This window comes from Dermochelys coriacea, chromosome 1 (assembly GCF_009764565.3).
Source record: "Dermochelys coriacea isolate rDerCor1 chromosome 1, rDerCor1.pri.v4, whole genome shotgun sequence".
Taxonomy (NCBI): Eukaryota; Metazoa; Chordata; order Testudines; family Dermochelyidae; genus Dermochelys; species Dermochelys coriacea.
The window spans coordinates 350,479,187-350,499,373 of record NC_050068.2 but is presented as its reverse complement, the minus strand read 5'-3'; the positions used below and the strand labels follow the sequence as shown (position 1 = coordinate 350,499,373).

Sequence of the window (20,187 nt, the reverse complement as noted above, 5' to 3'; positions counted from 1 at the left end):
CCAGCCTGTAACTCTTTCTCAAAGCTCATCAAAGGTTCACTGCGGCCTTGACTAGCTGATAAATATTCTTAACTAGCTCACAGATACACCGTGTTCCCACATCCCACATCTCAATGCTCACTCGCCAGAGGAATTTCTTCCTTACACTTGCTGACCAACACAATTAAGGGGACAGTAAACACTCCCCCAGCACAAGAAGTCATATTCACTGCCATCTCCCTTTCGTGGTAAGCTTTCAGTCCTTTTGGGGTTGTACTAGATGACCTCCTTAGGTTTCTTCCAATCCTAATCTTCTATGTTTCTATTGACTTGTCGTGTTTGCACAGCTCCACACCATAAGGCTTCCTTATATTGTAAGTGACCTCATTCACTCTTTCAACCACTTCAAAAAGGTCCTTTCCGACAATGTTGCCTCTTGTTCTTCCTCACTAGATTTAACACTGATGCCAAATCCCCTGTGTCCAAAGATCTTTCTTCAGCATGCCTGTCACACCAAGCTTTATGAACCACCTGACTCCTTTCAAGGTTTTGCTGTATTAAATCCGCCATAGCCTGTAAATTCTCCATACAACAAGTGACATACTCCCCTACAGGTTGTCCTGGCTCCTGTATACTACCCTCCCAAGAGCTGCAAATAAAATCATGAGGTCCCTTCACATGTCTCCCATAACAGAGCTCAAAGGAGGCTGTTAGGGTGTCCGCTCACCGCTAGTTGTGCCTCTTCCTGGCCACAGTGGGAATTAGCTCTTTCCAGGTGCTCCACCCTACTCTGGCAGTCTCTCAACCCATCTTCTTCTCTCACTCTCTGGCCCCTCTTGCTCCAGGAGCTGCAACTGCTTGTTTGTGACTTGGCCCTTTGGCCAGGTCACTAGGCTTCTCCCCATCCAGGGGATCAAAGTCTTTTGGGGCGACCTGTCCCAGGCAGCGTGCTTTCTGCTGTCTCGACCACACCAGTGTCCCATGACTCGTAGGGGAACATGGGCCCTCCCTCTACTCCGGGTTCCAGCTCAGGTGCCCTCTCATCCAACTGGTTTCCAGCTATGCATTTGTCATTGTCCTTGGCATGAGCTGACATCTGGTCTGCCGGTATCACAGTGTCCCATCAAAGCTCCCAGCCTCCCCACTCCATACACACACACACTAAGCAGGGGAGGCTGTGCCTGGCCATGTCCAAGGGCCCAATACATGATTGGTTAAACAACCACAAACTAACAATAACTATTAAAGGAATGATGTAATATTGGAAGAAGGTCTCCAGTGGGTTCTGCAGAGATCTGTTCTGGGTCCGGTGTTGTTTAACATCTTTATTAATGACCTGCGTTGTAGGAATAGAAAGCGTACTGATCACAAAGCTAGAGGGGTTGCAAACAGTTTGGAGGATAGAGCTAAAATTCAAAGGGATCTTGATAAACTGGAGAACTGGGGAAGACAATAGACAAGAAAATGAAATTCAGCAAAGACAAATGTAAGGTGCTACACTTAGAGAAGAAAAACCAAGTGCACAAATACAGAATGGGGGATAACTGGCTTGGCAGCAGCACTGCTGAGAAGGATCTGGGAGTTGTGGTGGATCACAACCTCAACATGAGTCAGCAATACAATGCTGTTGTAAAAAAAAGCAAATTCAATTTTAGATTGCATTAATAGAGGCATAGCATGCAAGTCATGGAAGGTGATAACTAGTTAGCCCTCAGCTGGAGAACTGTGTCTAGTTTTGCTCACCGCTGTATAGAAAGGATGTAGAGAAACTGGAAAGGCTCCAGAGATGAGCAACAAAGATGATCAAAGGGATGGAATGCAAGCTGGATGAGCAAAAGCTGAAGGATTTGGGTATATTTAGTTTGGAAAAGAGGAGATTAAGGGGTTCAATGATAGCAGTCTTCAAATACTTGAAAGACTAAAAAAGATGGAGAAAAGTTGTTCTCTCTTGCCACAGAGAGCACAGAGAGGATAAGTGGCAATGGGTTCAAACTACAGCACAGCCGATTTAGATTAAATCACAGGAAACATTTCCTAATTGTAAGACCAGATGCCTAGGGAGGTTGCAGAAGTTCCTCCACTGGAGGTTTTCCAAAAGAGGCTGGAGCCATCTGTCCTGGATGGTTTAGACACAAGAAATCCTGCATCTTGGCAGGGGGTTAGACTAGATGACCCTTGCAGTCCTCTCTAACCCTAAGATTTTATGATTATGTGTCCACTTAATGGTAGGTCTACTGAGCCCACATTTCTCCAGCTTACTTATGAAAATATGATGTGGGACTGTGTCCAAAGCCTTGCTAAATCATAGAATCATAGAAGATTATGGTTGGAAGACACCTCAGGAGGTCATCTAATCCAACCCCCTGCTCAAAGCAGGACCAACACCAACTAAATCATCCCAGCCAAGGCTTTGTCAAGATGGGTCTTAAAAATCTCTAAGGATGGAGATTCCACCACCTCCCTAGGTAACCCATTCCAGTGCTTCACCACCCTCTTAGTGAAAAGGTGTTTTCTAATATCCAACCTAGACCACCCCCACTGCAACTTGAGACCATTACTCCTCATTCTCTCATCTGCCACCACTGAGAACAGTCTAGATCCATCCTCTTTGGAACCCCCCTTCAGGTAACTGAAGGCTGCTATCAAATCCCCCCTCACTCTTCTCTTCTGCAGATTAAACAAGCCCAGTTCCCTCAGCCTCTCCTTGTAAGTCATGTGCCCCAACCCCCTGATCATTTTCATTGCCCTCTGCTGGACTCTCTCCAATTTGCCAACATCCTTTCTGTAGTGGGAGGGCCGAAAACTGGATGCAGTAGTCCAGATGTGGCCTCACCAGTGCCGAATAGAGGGGAATAATCACCTCCCTTGATCTGCTGGCAACGCTCCTACTAATACAGCCCAATATGCTATTAGCCTTCTTGGCAACAAGGACACACTGTTGACTCATATCCAGCTTCTCGTCCACTGTAATCCCCAGGTCCTTTTCTGCAGAACTGCTGCCTAGCCAGTCGATCCCCAGCCTCTTGCGGTGCTGGGATTCTTCTGTCCTAAGTGCAGAAGTCTGCACTTGTCCTTGTTGAACCTCATTAGATTTCTTTTGGCCCAGTCCTCCAATTTGTCTAGGTCACGCTGGACCTTATCCCTACCCTCCAGCGTATCTACCTCTTCGCCCAGCTTAGTGTCATCCGTGAACTTACTGAGGGTGCAATCCATCCCTTCATCCAGATCATTTATGATCCTTAAAGTCCGGGTACATTATGTCCTTAGCCACCAAACCAGTTGCCTTGTCAAAGAAGGAAATCAAGATGGTTTGGCATTATTAGTTTTTAGTAAATCCATGCTGATTGCTAGTGATCACCCCTATATCCTCCAGTTATTTTCAAATTCAATGCATTATACATTGCTGTAGTAGCTTCCCAGGTATCAAGGTCAGGCTGCTTGGTCTATAGTTCCCCAGCTCCTCCTTTTCCCACTGCTCCTGCCCCACACTGGGCAAGGGCCAGTCCCATCCCCCATGAGGCAACAGTGAGGGGCAGCAGCAGCAAGGAAGGAGGCCACACATGATGGCAGCCTCCCCGGCACCCACCACAGGGGAGGTGAGGGGGCTTCCTGGACCTGAGAGGGGCCCTAGGAGCATGTGCAGTGACAGTGGTGTGAGGTTAGTGTGCTGCCGGGGGTGGGAGGGGAAGAGGGAATGAACAGGGGGGTTCCCTTCCCCCGGAGCGTGCTGCTGCCAGAGAGGAGAGGGTTGGGGGCAGTCCTTCTCTCTGGCCCTAGCCCCAAGGCAGCCTGTCTTCACCCCAAGCCCCCTCATCCCGGGCCCCATCCCACCCCAGGGCCTGTGCCCCCAGCCAGAGCCCTCACTCCCTGCCCCCCAACCCCTTTCTCCAGCCCAGACTCCACACCCCAACTCCCTCTCAGAGCCCATCCCCTGCACCCCAACCGCCTGCCCCAGTCCAGACCCTGCACCCCAACTCCCTCTTAGAGTCCAGCCCCCACCTCCCCTCCCACATCCCAACCGCCTGCCCGAGCCCAGACCCTGCACCCCAACTCCCTCTCAGAGCCTGTCCCCTGCACTCCAACCACTTGCCCCAGCCCAGACCCTGCACCCCAACTCCCTCTTAGAGCCCATCCCCTGCACCCCAATCACCTGCCCCAGCCCAAATCCCCACACCCCAACTCCCTCTTAAAGCCCATCCCCTGCACCCCAACCACCTGCCCCAGCCCAGACCCTGCACCCCAACTCCCTCTCAGAGCCCGTCCCCTGCAACCCAACCGCCTGCCCCAGCCCAGACCCCGCACCCAAACTCCCTCCCAGAGCCCCCCTGCACCCCAAACTCCTGCCCCAGCCCAGACCCCACACCCAAACTCCCTCCCAGAGCCCCCCCCACACCCCAACCCCCTGCCCCAGCCTAGAGCCTGCACCCAAATGCCCTCCCAGAGCCTGACCCTTCCCCCCTCCCGCATCCAAACTTCTTCCCAGATCCTTAGGGAAGTGTGTGTGTGTGTGGGGGGGTGACTTGGACCCATTCTGAGCACCACCAAAAATTATACAAACCTGCTGCCCCTGCCCACACCATCCCTGATCTTTCTTTTTTGTCTGATATTTTTAAGACCCCGTTCTTGTCTCTAACATTTCTTGCCAGTTGTAACTCATTCCTGGCCTTGGCTTTCCTGATTTTGTCCCTACACGCTCGTGCTATTCCCATGCATACATCCGTGGTGACGTGCCCCTCCTTCCCCAGTCCAGACAAGGAGTGTGAGCAGAGACCACTTCTCCTCTCTGCACTTCTCCTCTCTACCTCATCCCCCCTGTTACATCTGGTTTGCTTTGGCAGTGGGCTCTTGGGGGCTGACACTGTCATTTCCTGGCTCTGTGTAGCACTGAGCACCATGTGGTCCCGGCCTGGGGAGGGACTCTAGGCGCCACCTCCCATAATGTAATGAACGGCAGCTAATAACAGGAATGGGGGCAGGGTGGCGAACAAGCCAGGGGGGGGACACGGCTCCTCCTAGCTGGTAGGCAGCTCCGTGACCCAACCCTGCAGGGAGCCTGCGCAGAGACCAGGGCATGAGACAGGGAAGATGCTGCCCCCGCCCTACACTCCCTGCAGAGTTGCCTGGACCCACAATCAGCCCCAGCACAGCGGAGGCGGCAGGGGAAGGGCATTCTCGGAGAGGGTGGGTGACGTCTCTCCTGCTGCTCCTCCCCGTCTTGGGCGCCTGCCAGCTCTTCTTGCAATGGATCAGGAAACTGAAACTTAGAGAAATGAAACCTAAAGGGACCGTGAGAAAACAGAAAGAGCTGGGCCAGGAAACGCAGCGGGCCGTGGTGAGCCCCAGCCCCTGCCAGCCTGCCTCTCTCTGGGGCGAATGTGCCCAGCCAGCAAGTTCTCAGGCTGCTCCGAGACCCTCGGATGACCGGGGCTGGGGAGCACACAGGACATGAAGGGATTTGTGCCTTTAAGGAGCCTTTTGTGCAACTCCAGCAAAGGGCTCTCAGCTGGGAGCTGGTCAGGGCCCATCAACCCTTGCAAGCCCAGGCCTCAGGCACTGACACCCCCCAACAAAAAGCAACTGCGGCTTTGCACCCCCTTTAAATAAAATGCTCTAGGGGTGGTGGTAGGATGTTGGCTGTTCCCCCCTCACCCCTCAATGGTGGGAGAGTCTCCCCAAAACAATTGAGGGCAAAGTACGTAGGCAAAAGATTCCCAGAAATTGGCTTTTTTAAGCCTATTGTCTTTATTCTGCTGCTCTCCCTCTTTCCTTCCCTTAGGATCATGACAGAGATGTTACACACCCCGTGCTGTTACTGAGGTTCTTTGAGATGTGTGTCCCGATGGGCGCTCCACTTCTAGTCCGCTTACACTTTACACCCCTTTGATTGCAGATTTTTGGTGGTAGTGCCCATCCAACTCCCTCATGCACCCTACATCTCCTCATGCCCCACACCAGGGTACATAGCCCTACATGTGCAACCTACCCCCAGCTCCTTCTCCACCACAAAGTCCTACAGGGCACTCTGAAATGGCTGGAAAGGAGGGCAAGTAGTGGGGAAGCCAGGGACACACATCTCGAAGAAATCCAGCTACTGCACAGGGGGAAGTTAGTTCTCCTCCCAATTCGACTAGTATCCCTACGTGTGCCCCTCTTCAGGTGACTCCTGAGCAGAACCCCCAGCTGGGGAAGGAGGCTTCAGCGCAAAGTCCAAGACTGAGGACAAAACTGCGTTTCCAAGGGCAGCATCTGCTCGAGAAGCCTGCGCCACCACACAAGGCTTGGAAAAGGTGCGTACAGAAGCCAAGATGCAGCCGTGCAAATCTCCACAACAGCAACTTCTCTGAGTAACACCACAGAGGGAGAAAGGGATCTTGTGGAGAGGGCTAGCACCCTGGAAGGAGGTTGTATGTTGGCACATTCAGAGCACGATATAATACAACCAGAACCCCCCCTGGAGAGTCTCTGAGAGGCAACCATTGACCCTTTAGATGTACAGCAATAGACACAAATAATCTAGATGACTTTCTGGGGACTTGGTGCGGTCTAGATACAAGGCTAGTGCCCTGCCAACATCCCAGGTGCGTAAGACAGCATCTTCCTGTTTGGACTGATGTGGTTCAGGAAACATACTGGGGGATGGATAACTTGGTTGATATGAAACTCAGATAAAACCTTGAGTAAAAATTGAGGATATGGACGTAGCGAAACCGTATCCTTGAAGAACACTGTAAATGGAACGTCTGCCATTAGAGCCCCTATTTCCCCTACCCTTTGCCCAGAAGTGCTAGCCACCAGGAAGGCCATCTTCACAGATAGGTTAACAAAGGAACAGGTAGCCATTGGCTTAAGATAGGTTTCATCGGGCATCTAAGAATTAAATCCAGACACTAAACTAGGGTCATTTCTCTAACTTGAGGGGAAAGGTTTCCCAAACCTTTGAGGAACCTCACAGTAGTGGGATGAGCAAACACCAAGAATCCCTCCGTCAGGGAGTGGACTGCTGTTATAGCCACCAGGCAGACCCTGGTGGAACTCACAGATAATCCTGTCGTTTTCGATTGTAGTAGGCAGTCCAGAACAGCTGAAAGAGAAGAATGAGCAAGTGGAAAATGTCACTGATCACACCAAAGGCTAAATCTCTTCCACTTTTCAAGGCAGATATAATCTCTACAACCAGACCGTTGGGTGCATGATGAGTAAACAAAAATTCAGAGTCCTTAGCTGGGACGTAGTGTTATTTATTGGCTCTTTTGCATGTGGGTGGTATTGACGCTGGCGTCTGCCAGATGGTTACCTCATTTATAGGTAACAGAACTTGGGTGGGGGTGGTGTTGGAATTATTAATAATAGTAGAAAGTATTAATACAGGAGACCACCAGACACTAATTTAACCATATACCCCTTTATTTAATCCAAAGGCCAAATGGTATTTGATACAATTGCTCTAAATATGCCTGACAGCCTGAAACTAATCTGTCACTACACCCAATACAGTAACTAAGTATTCATAAGCATGTGATCAGTATACTTACAAATAGGCCAGACCTAGGGATGATTTTCTCATTCTGGCATGTTTCAGAGTAGCAGCCATGTTAGTCTGTATTCGCAAAAAGAAAAGGAGGCCTTGTGGCACCTTAGAGACTAACAAATTTATTAGAGCATAAGCTTTCGTGAGCTACAGCTCACTTCATCGGATGCATTCAGTGGAAAATACAGGGGGGAGATTTATATACACACACAGAGAACATGAAACAATGGGTTTTATCATACACACTATAAGGAGAGTGATCACTTAAGATGAGCCATCACCAGCAGGAGAGGGGGGAAGGAGGAAAACCTTTCATGGTGACAAGCAAGGTAGGCCATTTCCAGCCATTAACCAGAACGTTTGAGGAACAGTGGGGGTAGGGTGGGGGGAGAAATACCATGGGGAAATAGTTTTACTTTGTGTAATGACTCATCCACTCCCAGTCTCTATTCAAGCCTAAGTTAATTGTATCCAGTTTGCAAATTAATTCCAATTCAGCAGTCTCTCGCTAGAGTCTGTTTTTGAAGTTTTTTTGTTGAAGGATAGCCACTCTCAGGTCTGTAATCGAGTGACCGGAGAGATTGAAGTGTTCTCCGACTGGTTTTTGAATGTTATAATTCTTGACGTCTGATTTGTGTCCATTTATTCTTTTACGTTCACCTGCGCATCTACCAATGTGATATATGCCATCATGTGCCAGCAATGCCCCTCTGCCATGTACATTGGTCAAACTAGACAGTCTCTATGTACCCAGCATGATCAGCTAGAGTCTCACAAAGAACCCTCCGAATTCATAACTCTTTTTATACCCACTAATAAACAATGTAATTGTCATTGCCAATTATTGACTTTGGCTTCAAACCAATTTGAGACAATTCACCCTTATTTCCAGTCTTAATCCAAATACATTTTCTAGCCTCCTTTTCTCCCAAGGCACCCCTCTTTCTTGCTGACGAGCAGATTTTCCATTCCGCCTGGGCTCACAATGCCCGAATTGTTAAGATAACATTGGTATGTGCAGTGGGAAAGTTTGCGTTGCATCTTTTTAAGACAGTTTCTTTTTGTCTTATTTAAAACCCTTTACAGCCACCTCCTACCAATCAAAGGCCTTATTTTTAGAAACATCCCCTTATCTCAGGGGCTCTCAACCTTTCCAGGTGACTGTCCCCCTTTCAGGAGTCCTATTTGTCTTGAGTACCCCCAAGTTTCACCTCATTTAAAAACAACTTGCTTACAAAATCAGACATAAAAATAAGAAAGTGTCTCAACACACTATTCCTGACAAATGGCTGACTTTTTCATTTTTACCGTAGAGTTATCAAATAAATCAATTGGAATGTAAATATTGTACTTACCTTTCAGTGCATAATATAGAGAGCTTTATATAATATATATATATAAACAAGTCATTGTGTGTATGAAATTTTAGTTTGTACTGACTTCGCTAGTGCTTTTTATGTAGCCTGCTATAAAACTAGGCCAATATCTAGATGAGTTGATGTAACCCCTGGAAGACCTCTGAGAACCCCCAGGGGTACATGTACCCCTGCTTGAGAACATTGTCTTATCTCATAAGTTATTATTTGAACCAGACATTCTCCCTACGTTCCTATTTGCCTTATAACTCATTATTTTCATGGTCTTTCTACTAGCTAGTCAAGGCCTTTCTTTACAACACACACATTTCCTTAACCAAACTTAGGGTAACTTTAATTCTTTAATTTTGTATTTATCCTACCATGTCCACACAGCGCAGTGAACCAGGCAGGGACCCTGCAGCGATAGACACGAACGTGTAATTGAAGAGTGTACCACTATGCGTCGTGCAGAGAGTAGAGATGAGGCTGCACAGGGAACCTGACTATTATTTCCTCCCTTTAGAGGGTTTAATTTTCATGTGGGGGAGACATTTTCAAAAGTGCCGAAGTGACTGAGGAGCATGGATCACGCTGGCAGCCAATGGGCCCAGGGTGTCTAAACCAGGGGGGCGCTTTGGAAAATCGCACCCTGCGCGGAGAAAGCTGGGGGAGGGTTCACGGAGAGGAGGAGACCTAGGGGAGCAGGTACAAAGCTCTCACATTTGGCTAATTGCCCTGCCTCAGTCAGTTCCCTCTGCTCCCCACTGCTCTGTGCCCCAGGCAGGGCCCTTGAAGTGAATGAGGGCGATAGGAACACCCCACGGTGGTGGGGAAGGGCTGGCTGGGGGTCGGGACACGGCCAGCCTGTTCACTACACGGGGCCGTGGAGCTGCTTGGGGGCGTAGCAGGGAGCGCGCCGAGGTCTTGTAATGGTGAGTGACCCCGTGGGTGTGCTGGGAAGCCCAGGCCAGGATTGTACATGTGCAAGCGTGTGCGCACGCACACACGCACACACACACACACCCCATAACTAGTCCCATAGTCACCCATGGAGCTGCAGGTGGCAACTCAGGCTGAGTGACGCTGAAGATCACAAGTGGAGTGAAAAGTTAAGTTTCAGTTTCCTTTTCTCCTGCTTTCTCTCCCTTTCTGCGGAAAGGCAGCTCCCCAGACAAACAAGTGAGATCACCAGCTAGCACCCCACCCTGCTTAACAAGGGCAGCAGCGTCCTGGCAGCCACAGTCCATCCTGCCCCGGGCAGAACTCGGGTCTCTCCCAGAACCGGGCACTTCTGAAACTTTTGGGAAGGTTTCAGAATAGCAGCCGTGTTAGTCTGTATTCGCAAAAAGAAAAGGAGTACTTGTGGCACCTTAGAGACTAACAAATTTGTTTGGATGCATCCGATGAAGTGAGCTGTAGCTCACGAAAGCTTATGCTCTAATAAATTTGTTAGTCTCTAAGGTGCCACAAGTCCTCCTTAACTTTTGGGAAGAAACCCAGGGCAGAGAAAGGAGCCGTCACCTCCCCTGGCTGGGCTGGGGACTCGACGGATCGCAATGAGGTAGGAGCATTTGGGTTGCTGGGCTGGGACGGCAGGGGGGACTTTTCCAGCAAGGACTAAATACAGACAGCTTTTGAACCCTCTCTCTGCTAATTTCTGGGACTGTAAATCTCCGGCTTTTATATCTCCGGGACTGGGGGTGGGGATCAATGTCATATAATTCTGCAGCCATGTTGAATCTCCAGGCTGGTGACTCACTGGGTAAAGTGCGATCTCGGCCATTTAACAAGAGTTAGCTGTTCACATCTTTCTCCTGCAAGCTCACCTTGCTGGTACTGTCTGGAGAGCACCCCCTTCTCGCCAGCTGTCAGTTCCGTCTTCTCTACATCCCTCGGCATCATCTGACGTGGGTTTTTCAGCGGTGGCAATGACACTGAGCATTTCCACAGCACCTTCTGTCGGCCTGACGCTTTCAAACTCTCATTCAGCAGGTACAAAACTGCACATTGGGAGACCCGTCGTCCTCTCTCCCAGTCAGCTGGGTCTTGGGAGAGCTCTGGGCCAGAGGGAGAACAGGGACTGCACTGGTATAGAACAGCTAGTTTAGGTCACTTTTAGAGCATAATGTGTATGAGGTTTGATTGGTCCTGTTTCCCCGCGGTGTACGTGCAGCGGGGTTCATGGTGTAAAGGAGCCTGGCTGGTGAAAAATAGCAATTTGCAGAATATTGATAGCAGCTCCAGTGACCAGTGCTGCAGCTTGCAAGAGCCAGGTGATGGGAGAGATACCTAAGAACGGCCAGACTGGGTCAGACCGAAGGTCCATCCAGCCCAGTCTCCTGTCTGCCGACAGTGGCCAGTGCCAGGTTCCCCAGAGGGAATGGACAGAACAGGGAATCAGCAAGTGATCCAGCCCCTGTTGCCCATTCCCAGCTGCTGGCAAACAGAGGCTAGGGCAACGTTTCTCAAATACGGGCACTGTGGCCGCATGCATCCATCAGGGGCTTTTTGTGCGGCCACTACAGCGTCCGGGGGCGCAAAGCATCGGCCTCTCCTTCTTCCTCCTTGTTGCACCTGGAGTGCTGCCCTGCACCACCTCTGGACAGAAGTGGGGTGCAACACTGCAGGAACAAGGCGAATTCTTGACCCACCTTGGGGAAAGGGGTTTGGGCTGCAGGCTCCAGCAGCGGGACTTCAGAAACCTGTCTGTGTGGTCCCAGGCTCCGACCACAGGGCAGTGGGTACTGATACCCCCCGGTTCTAGCCACACGTCCCTGGCCTCCAGTTGTGAGGTTTCAGCGTCCGGCCTCTGGTTCCAACCAGGTGGCAACAGGCGCTGGCTCCTGGCTCCAGCCCCGGGGTCCAAGAGCGCAGTGGCAGTCGCTGGTCACAGGCACCAACCCCCAGCCCCAGCCTTACGGCAGTGGGCTCCAACCGCAGGGCTTTGGGCACCAACCTCTGGCTCTGGCCATGGGGCAGCAGGTGCTGTCCCCTGGGTCTGACGGCAGAGCTTCAGTCTGCCTCTGGCCCCCGTTCCGGCCATGCGGTGGCGGGCGCTGGCCCCGGGCTCCAGCCACGTGGCCCCAGGCTCAGACCCACAACTCTGTTCCTGGGCTCCTGCCTCCTCCCCGACCACACAGCAGCGAGCACTGGCTCCAGCCACTCAATGGCAGACGCTGACTCCTGGCTGCAGCTCTGGCATGCGGTGGCAGGCAATAGCCCTGGGGGCTGACCCACAGGTCCAGCTGCATGGCAGCCGGCTCCGATCCCTGGCTCCGGCCATGCAGGTCCTGTCCCCAGCTCCAGGTTCAGACTCTGAGCCTTGGCTGCATGGCAACAGACACCCGGCCCTGGCTCTGGCCACGCAACTGTGGGGCTCATCATTGACCCCCATTGCCCTGGCCCCTGCTGCCTCCCCCAGCCCTGTATCCATTCCCACCCCTTGCCCCTGGACCCTGCTGCCTTTCTGGCCTCACATCCACCCTCACCCCCATTACTTCGGGCCCTTGCTGCCTCCCCTGACCCGGCATCCACCCCCGCCCATTGCCCCGGACCCTTGCTGCTTCCCACAGCCCCAAATTCATCCTGCCCCCTCCCTCACCCCCCAGTACCCTGCAGCCTCCCCCGGCCCCACATCCGTCCCATCATCGCCTCTGGCCCCTGCTGCCTTCCCCCTTTGACCCCCCCCACATCCAGGGTTTAATGGGTCCTGGGGCTTGCTGAGAAAAGTGATATTACCAAACATGCAAGTATCACTTTTCACAGCAGACTTACTAGCTATCTGTGAAAAGTGATACCTGTATGTTTGTTAATATCACTTATCACTTTTCATAGCCTCCCAGGTAGCTATGAAGTGTGCTGTGATATAAACAAATATACAAATATCACTTTTCACAGCAAGCCCCAGGACCCATTAAGCCCTGCATGGTGGGGTGGGGGAAGGGGGAGGCAGCATTATATTTGTTATTGACTCTGCAAAAAAAACCCTACAAATATTAATTACAATGATTTGGATGTAAATCTGTGAGGCATATTTAATTGTTTTTCCGAAAGTTAATTAAGTATTTTAGGAAAAAAGTGTCAGTGCGACCACCAGTGAGAGTTGGTGGCTGCACTCTGAAGCCCCCAAAAATGTCTTGTGAGAACCCCTGGGCTAGGGACTCTATCCCTGCCCATCCTGGCTAATAGCCATTGAGGGACCCATCCTCCATTAATTTATCTAGTTCTTTTTTGAACCCTGTTATAGTCTTGGCCTTCTCAACATCCTCCGGCAAGGAGTTCCACAGGTTGTCTGTGTGTTGTGTGAAGAAATACGTCCTTTTGTTTCTTTTAAACCTGCTGCCTGTTAATTTCATTTGGTGACCCCTAGTTTTTGTGTTATGAGAAGGAGTAAATAACATTTCCTTATTTGCTTTCTCCACACCCGTCATGATTTTATAGACCGCAATCATATCCCCCCCTTAGTTGCCTCTTTTCCAAGCTGAAAAGTCCCAGTCTTATTAACCTCTCCTCACATGGAAGCCATCCCAGACCCTTAATCATTTTGTTTTTCTGAATCTTTTCCAATTCCAATATATCTTTTTTGAGATGGGGTGACCACATCTGCACTGCACACAGGACTCACAGTAGGGGGAAGGGTGTAACAGGCCTAGATTGCCACAATTAAATGTCTGGAGAAAGAATATTTATATTCTGCCGACCCTCAGAATCTCCCCATTACGTTTCTCTCCTGCCTGCTGACTAGAGTGGGCCCTGTTCCCATTGATACTAAGGTTATGGCTATAGTGCAGTCGCAGGTGTGTCTAGCTCAAGTAGGCATCCCCATGCGAGCTTTAATCTAGCTAGTGGGCCTAAAATGAGCAGTGAAGCCGCAGAGACCCAGACCGTGATGTGGGCTAGAAACACGACTACATACCCGGGGGGCCAGATGGGCTTGCAGATCCCACGCCGCCATGCATCACTGCAGTTTTTATCTGTGATATCTAGGTTACAGCTAGTGCCGGAAGGGCAGCCCATGCTGCAATCCCACCTCTCACTGCAGGGTAGACACACCCTGCGGCCATTTCACAGCACCCTGGCCGTGTGAAGAGGCCTTTACATTTACACTCACTTTATGCTGCCAGAGCTAGCCTTTGTGTAAATGATTTTAGCATGTAGTGGAAATTCATTCAGCCCAGATGGAGTCTCATTTTCCCCTCTCTTGGCAGCACCCTGTGTCTGAAGGAGAAGCTGCAGGCCCTCCAGTGCCACTTCACCTGGAACTTTGAAATCAGAGACAAGGTAGATGCAGTTCACATCCTCCAAACTCTGGCTCTCAGGATTGCCCACACTTACTACCAGAACCAGCCCACGCTCCTTGCCATGCAGGCTTATCTCTACCACCTACATGGGCAATATGAAGACGCTCTGCAAAGCCTTAGAGAAGCTGAAGAGATTCTGCAAAGAAATCACCCAGATAACTTCCCCCGGCAGGTGCTGGTCATTTACGGAAACTACGCCTGGATCTATTATCACTTGGACCACTATGATTTGGTTGAGCTTTACCTGGACAAGGTTAGAAAGATCTGCAGCTCCCTGAAGAGCCGCTCTCCACATGCAGCTCAGATCCCTGAGATACATGCACAGAAAGGCTGGTCTCTCCTGGCAGCAGGCTTCCGCAATGGCATTGAAGCCACAGAGTGTTTCCAAATGGCATTAAGAGAAGACGAAGCAAATGGGGAATTTCTTGCTGGGTCGGCAATCGCAGCCTTCGCATCATGGACTCACTCACACAATTCTGTATCTTGGAATGCTGCCAGAGAGAAGTTGGTTGCCATTCTCCATGAACAGCAGCAAAACTATGAAGCTAAGGTGTATTTAGCCCAGATCCTTAAGAGGGCAAATAGACAGCAAGCAGAAGCCCTCTTAGAAGATGTTGTTCAGAATAGCCTGGACCCTGAGGTCCTGAGAAATGCAGCCAAGTTCTTTCAACCAGAATTCCCAGAACAAGCAATTGCTATTCTACAGCGAGCAATATTGCTGAATCCCACTTACCATCTCCTTGACTATGACCTTGGCGTCTGCTACAAGAAACAACTGAAGGGGGCCAAGTCAGGCAGAAGAGAAGAAATATTGGCAGCAGCTATTGAGACCTTCAAAAAGGCTGTGCAAAAAGATCCAACCTCTGTGTTTGCAAAGCTGGCTTTAGCTGAAATGTATGGAGAAAATACACCTCACTACCAAGAAGAGATTTATCTCAATCTCATGAGTGAAGTGACCAGCCTCAGCAAGAGGTGTCAGCAAGCAGTCTACCTTCACTGGGGGGATTTCCTCTTCTACAAGCAGAAGTCAGTATGGGAGGCAGCTAAGATGTACAAAGAAGGTTTCGCCATTCGAGACAACTACAAGGAGAGGCCACAACTGAAAAGCCGGTTGAAGGAGGTGGCAAGAGAATTCCAGCAGAGCTCCCAAACCTCTGAGGCTGAGGCCATACATGACTTCATTCAACAGAATGAAAGTCCGTAGTACATGGGGAGATCCACTGGTGGCAACAACAGAGCAGGAGACTGGAGATGTGGAGAAAACAGGGGATCCTTTCCCTTCTCTGGACACATCAAGACCTCCTTCTGAAGCAAGTCACTTTCCCCCCCTGTGTAACAATGATGTTCATGTTGCAAATGATTCTGGGTCCCCTGAATAGTTCAGACCACAGCAAATCCTGCTGCTGCTTCTTATAATTATTATTAGCTACCTGTCTTGTAAAGAACGAGGCCCCTTAGTTAAATTGTGCAGGCTTGGGATATATCCATGTCGGGTGCGTGTACATAATTAATAAGGGTTATGTGTAGGTTTTTATTATGTGATGGTTGTCACATGTTTATGGGTCCTGAGATTGTCCATGAACATTGGTTTTGTGAAGTTTCAGTTCCCTGCTAAAGGCACAGGGCGGGACTCAAAGAAGGGAGTGGCCTAGCAATGGGAAGGATATATAGGGAAGCCAATGGGGTAGGGATGGGGCTCTTTCTCAGGAGAGGGAGAAGGTTGCTGCCTGCTCAGCTGTGACTTTAAGTACAGCAGCAGTCAGGATTTCTCTCTCCGCAACAGCAGGGACTAATTGTCAGCCTGTGACAGCTGCTGCTACCGGTGAGCGTGTTGTTGTCAGGGTTTGTTGTTTTGTTGGGGAGCACACTCGCAGACACTTAGAGGAGGCTCTTACTTGCAGTCACGACAGCACAAAGGGGTTAGGGTGGGAAACTGGTGTCAGGGACACTCACCTGAACTCCATCGTCAGCGGTCCTCTCCTCGTCTGATCCAGCTCAGCTAGGAATCAATCATCCAGCAGTGTCACCGGTGGAGAAATGAAGGTAGAAGGTTTCCAATGACCACTTCGTGTGCTTGCCTGTGTGTGTATGTTAAGTTACGGTTCTATTGTTATTTCCCTCCCTTCCCTTGCTCCCTTTACATCCTCCCTTACTAATTAAAGGAACATTTACATTTAAACAGCAGTGTGGGTGACGTTCTTCCTGGGCAAACTCTGACAGATGGGTGCAGAGGGGACCTGCAGGGATTAGTAACCTCCTGTCGATCTCTCATTCAGAGACTTCAGGAAGGGTTGCTGCTCAGAAGCAGAACACTTGAGCTGTTTGGGTTACAGTATTGTGGTAGGGCCTAGGAGCCCCACACGAAGTGGACCAGGACCTGATTCTGTCTGACCCCAAAGAGTCTACAGTCTGAGACAAGAGACGACAGGAGGGAACCAGCAGACAGACGGGGAGCACAAGGAGACAATACTGGTCAGCAAAATGGACAGTGGTCTCAGCCCACTAGCTACCCAGCCATTGTCAAGTGTTTTGTAGGCAATGCCACAGACAAGAGTTTAGCTTCTGATACTGAGCAGCTGTTTCTACTCAGAGAGGACGTCGAGACCATCCTTGTCTCTAAGCAAACCTACCTTCCAGCTCTGCTGCCTTCTAACATCCACGCAGCAAATAGGTGTGGAGTTTCTTCTAACAGCCTTTGTGTTTGCATAGCTGAGTGCCTGTAGTGTGTCTGTATAATTATTCCCATCTTTGCTTTCCACATGGATTCTACATGGCACACAGAGCCCCTGGTATAGGAGGGAACAGCAGAAGGGAGCAGGGGCACCCAGCAACTCTGGCATGAAAGAAAAGGGAATTGCCTCTTTCTCAACCATAGTCTAAGGACCTGATCCTGATCCTGCTGAAATCAGCACAGTGGGTGGAGTTGCCACTGACTAAAGCGGGAGCAGAAAGGACCCTGTGTCAGACAAACTCAGTCCATCGGACGAGGGTCCCAGCTCAAGGAGGAGCCGAGCGCTCACTGTGAAAGGGATAGATGCAGAGAGGCTTCATGGAGGTCGGAATGAGGGATTTATGGGAGGAAAGGGGGGTCACTCAGCATGCAGGGAGGGGCAGCAGGAGGCATCCTCCTGTCTGCTCTCCTGTAGGAGCAGCATAGGCTGACCATTCATCCTCTTTTGACTGCGACAGTCCTTTTATTAAGCCCCAACCTGGCCTTCCTGACTTTTTTGGCAAAAGTGGGTATTTATCCCATTGTCTCAAGTTGGCAAGAGCAAACGGGACAAATGCCCACTTTTGTTAAAAAGTGGGGTGCAGTGCAGAGGAAAGTATGGGGGGGGAGTGGAGATGCCAGCCCCGTGCAGGGGCAGGGGTGGGGAGGGGACGGTTCCAGTGGTGGGGGGGGTAGGGGCAGACAGGATTCCAGTGACCAGCAACAGACTCAAGCAGGGGGTCAACAGGCTTTGAGTGTCCAGTGACAGTCTGTGAGGGGCACTTTGGGCGAATGGCTGGGGCCAGCCCCATGGAGGTGGGGGCCTTGGGCCAGCCCCCCACGCGGTGTCCCGTTTTCCCTTTGGGAAATATGGTCACCCTAAGCAGGCTGGGCTTTCCCCCCTGCAGCTCTGGGATGAACCTCCCAATCCAAGCACCACTGGGTCAAGTCACCTTATCCCTGGAGCTGGGGGACTGCACTTGTGCTGCTGGAGATGGGCGAGCGGGAGGCTCCTGGAACGGGATACCAATCACATGATTTCTTGTTTCCCTAAAGCTGGGCTGTGCAACCAGAAGCAGCCCAAGGATTGGTGCAGGCAGCAGGGCAAACTGCACTGGTACTTTTGTACCTAGGAATAACAGCGAAGAGAAGAGACTTTCCCCACCTGGCCCAGGGTTTGGGGCTGGTTTTTTGTGTGAGCAACGATTCTATAGGCCTTTCTGCTGCACTTTGTGACAGAGGGCTATTGGCTTTCTCGGGGTTCAACTTCATAGCCCCAAACCCTCTCCACGCTGGGTAGGGTCATAGTGATCACTTAAAGCCTTCACAGTCAGCACAGATCTGAGCCTCGGACACTCAGTGACGGGAACCAGTCACTGAGCTCTCACTCTGGGAATAGCCCCAAAGGGCTTTCCCTGAGCCGGACCGCAGAAGGGGCAATGCTAGGGACAGGCCATAGAAAGGAGGCTGGGAGATGGGATTTGGGCTGCTGCTCATTTCTGGTACATTTATTACACTGAACTGCAAGGCAGCAAATTCTCAGCCAGGCTGTGCTTTCTCCTCCCGAGCAAACTCCTGCCTGAATTACTCTAAGCAGGACAGTGCTATTGCCAGGTTGGAAGGGAAGGTTAGATGGGGCTGCAGTGGAGATGGGAGCCGGGGCAGAGAATCCTACTAAAGGCAAATCCCAGACAGTTTCTTTGAGTATGATGATGGAAATGCCCCATATCACCCATTTTTCTGCGGAAAAGGACCTAGGGGTGACAGTGGACGAGAAGCTGGATATGAGTCAGCAGTGTGCCCTTGTTGCCAAGAAGGCCAATGGCATTTTGGGATGTATAAGTAGGGGCATAGCGAGCAGATCGAGGGACGTGATCGTTCCCCTCTATTCGACACTGGTGAGGCCTCATCTGGAGTACTGTGTCCAGTTTTGGGCCCCACACTACAAGAAGGATGTGGATAAATTGGAAAGAGTACAGCGAAGGGCAACAAAAATGATTAGGGGTCTAGAGCACATGACTTATGAGGAGAGGCTGAGGGAGCTGGGATTGTTTAGTCTGCAGAAGAGAAGAATGAGGGGGGATTTGATAGCTGCTTTCAACTACCTGAAAGGGGGTTTCAAAGAGGATGGCTCTAGACTGTTCTCAATGGTAGCAGATGACAGAACGAGGAGTAATGGTCTCAAGTTGCAATGGGGGAGGTTTAGATTGGATATTAGGAAAAACTTTTTCACTAAGAGGGTGGTGAAACACTGGAATGCGTTACCTAGGGAGGTGGTAGAATCTCCTTCCTTAGAGGTTTTTAAGGTCAGGCTTGACAAAGCCCTGGCTAGGATGATTTAACTGGGACTTGGTCCTGCTTTGAGCAGGGGGTTGGACTAGATGACCTTCTGGGGTCCCTTCCAACCCTGATATTCTATGATTCTATGATTCTATGATCATGTACTGCCCCACATACCCACTAAGGGGTATAACCCCATCATCTCTCTTCGGTACCACACACCTCTCCCCTATGGTGGTATTTGCACCTTTAAGGAGCCCTTTGTGCATCTCCAGCAAGATGCTGTAAGCTGGGAGCTGGTCAGGGCCCATTAACCCTTGCAAGCCCAGGCCTCAGGCACCAACAAAAAGCAACCGCAGCTTTGCATCCTCTTTAAACAAATTCATAGATTCATAGATACTAAGGTCAGAAGGGACCATTCTGATCATCTAGTCCGACCTCCTGCACAGCGCAGGCCACAGAATCTCACCCACCCACTCCTATGAAAAACCTCACCCATGTCTGAGCTATTGAAGTCCTTAAATCATGGTTCAAAGACTTCAAGGAGCAGAGAAGCCTCCCTCAAGTCAACCATGCCCCATGCTACAGAGGAAGGCAAAAAACCTCCATGGCCTCTCCAATCTGCCCTGGAGGAAAATTCCTTCCCGACCTCATATATGGCAATCAGCTAAACCCTGAGCATATGGGCAAGATTCACCAGCCAGATACCCAGGAAAGAATTTTCTATAGTAACTCAGATCCCATCCATCTAATATCCCATCTCAGGGGATTTGGCCTATTTACCCTGAATATTTAAAGATCAATTACTTACCAAAATCCCATTATCCCATCATACCATCTCCTCCATAAACTTATCAAGTAGAATCTTAAAACCAGATAGATCTCTTGCCTCCACTGCTTCCCTTGGAAGGCTATTCCAAAACTTCACTCCTCTGATGGTTAAAAACCTTCGTCTGATTTCAAGTCTAAACTTCCTGGTGGCCAGTTTATACCCATTTGTTCTTGTGTCCACATTGGTGCTGAGCTTAAATA

The 20,187-nt window shown here is 50.3% G+C and overlaps 1 protein-coding gene and 1 pseudogene across 1 annotated transcript; both read left to right on the top strand.

The window, feature by feature from the left end:
• The first annotated feature begins 9,967 nt into the window (after positions 1–9,967).
• LOC119860964 overlaps positions 9,968–20,187 on the top strand; it is a 176,140-nt pseudogene continuing 165,920 nt past the window's right edge.
• LOC119861036 (interferon-induced protein with tetratricopeptide repeats 5-like) lies at positions 10,238–16,344 on the top strand. Its single transcript, XM_038415412.2, has 2 exons — positions 10,238–10,426; positions 14,073–16,344. Exons 1-2 carry the CDS (start codon positions 10,422–10,424, stop codon positions 15,367–15,369), a joined length of 1,302 nt encoding a protein of 433 aa, XP_038271340.1. The 5' UTR covers positions 10,238–10,421; the 3' UTR covers positions 15,370–16,344.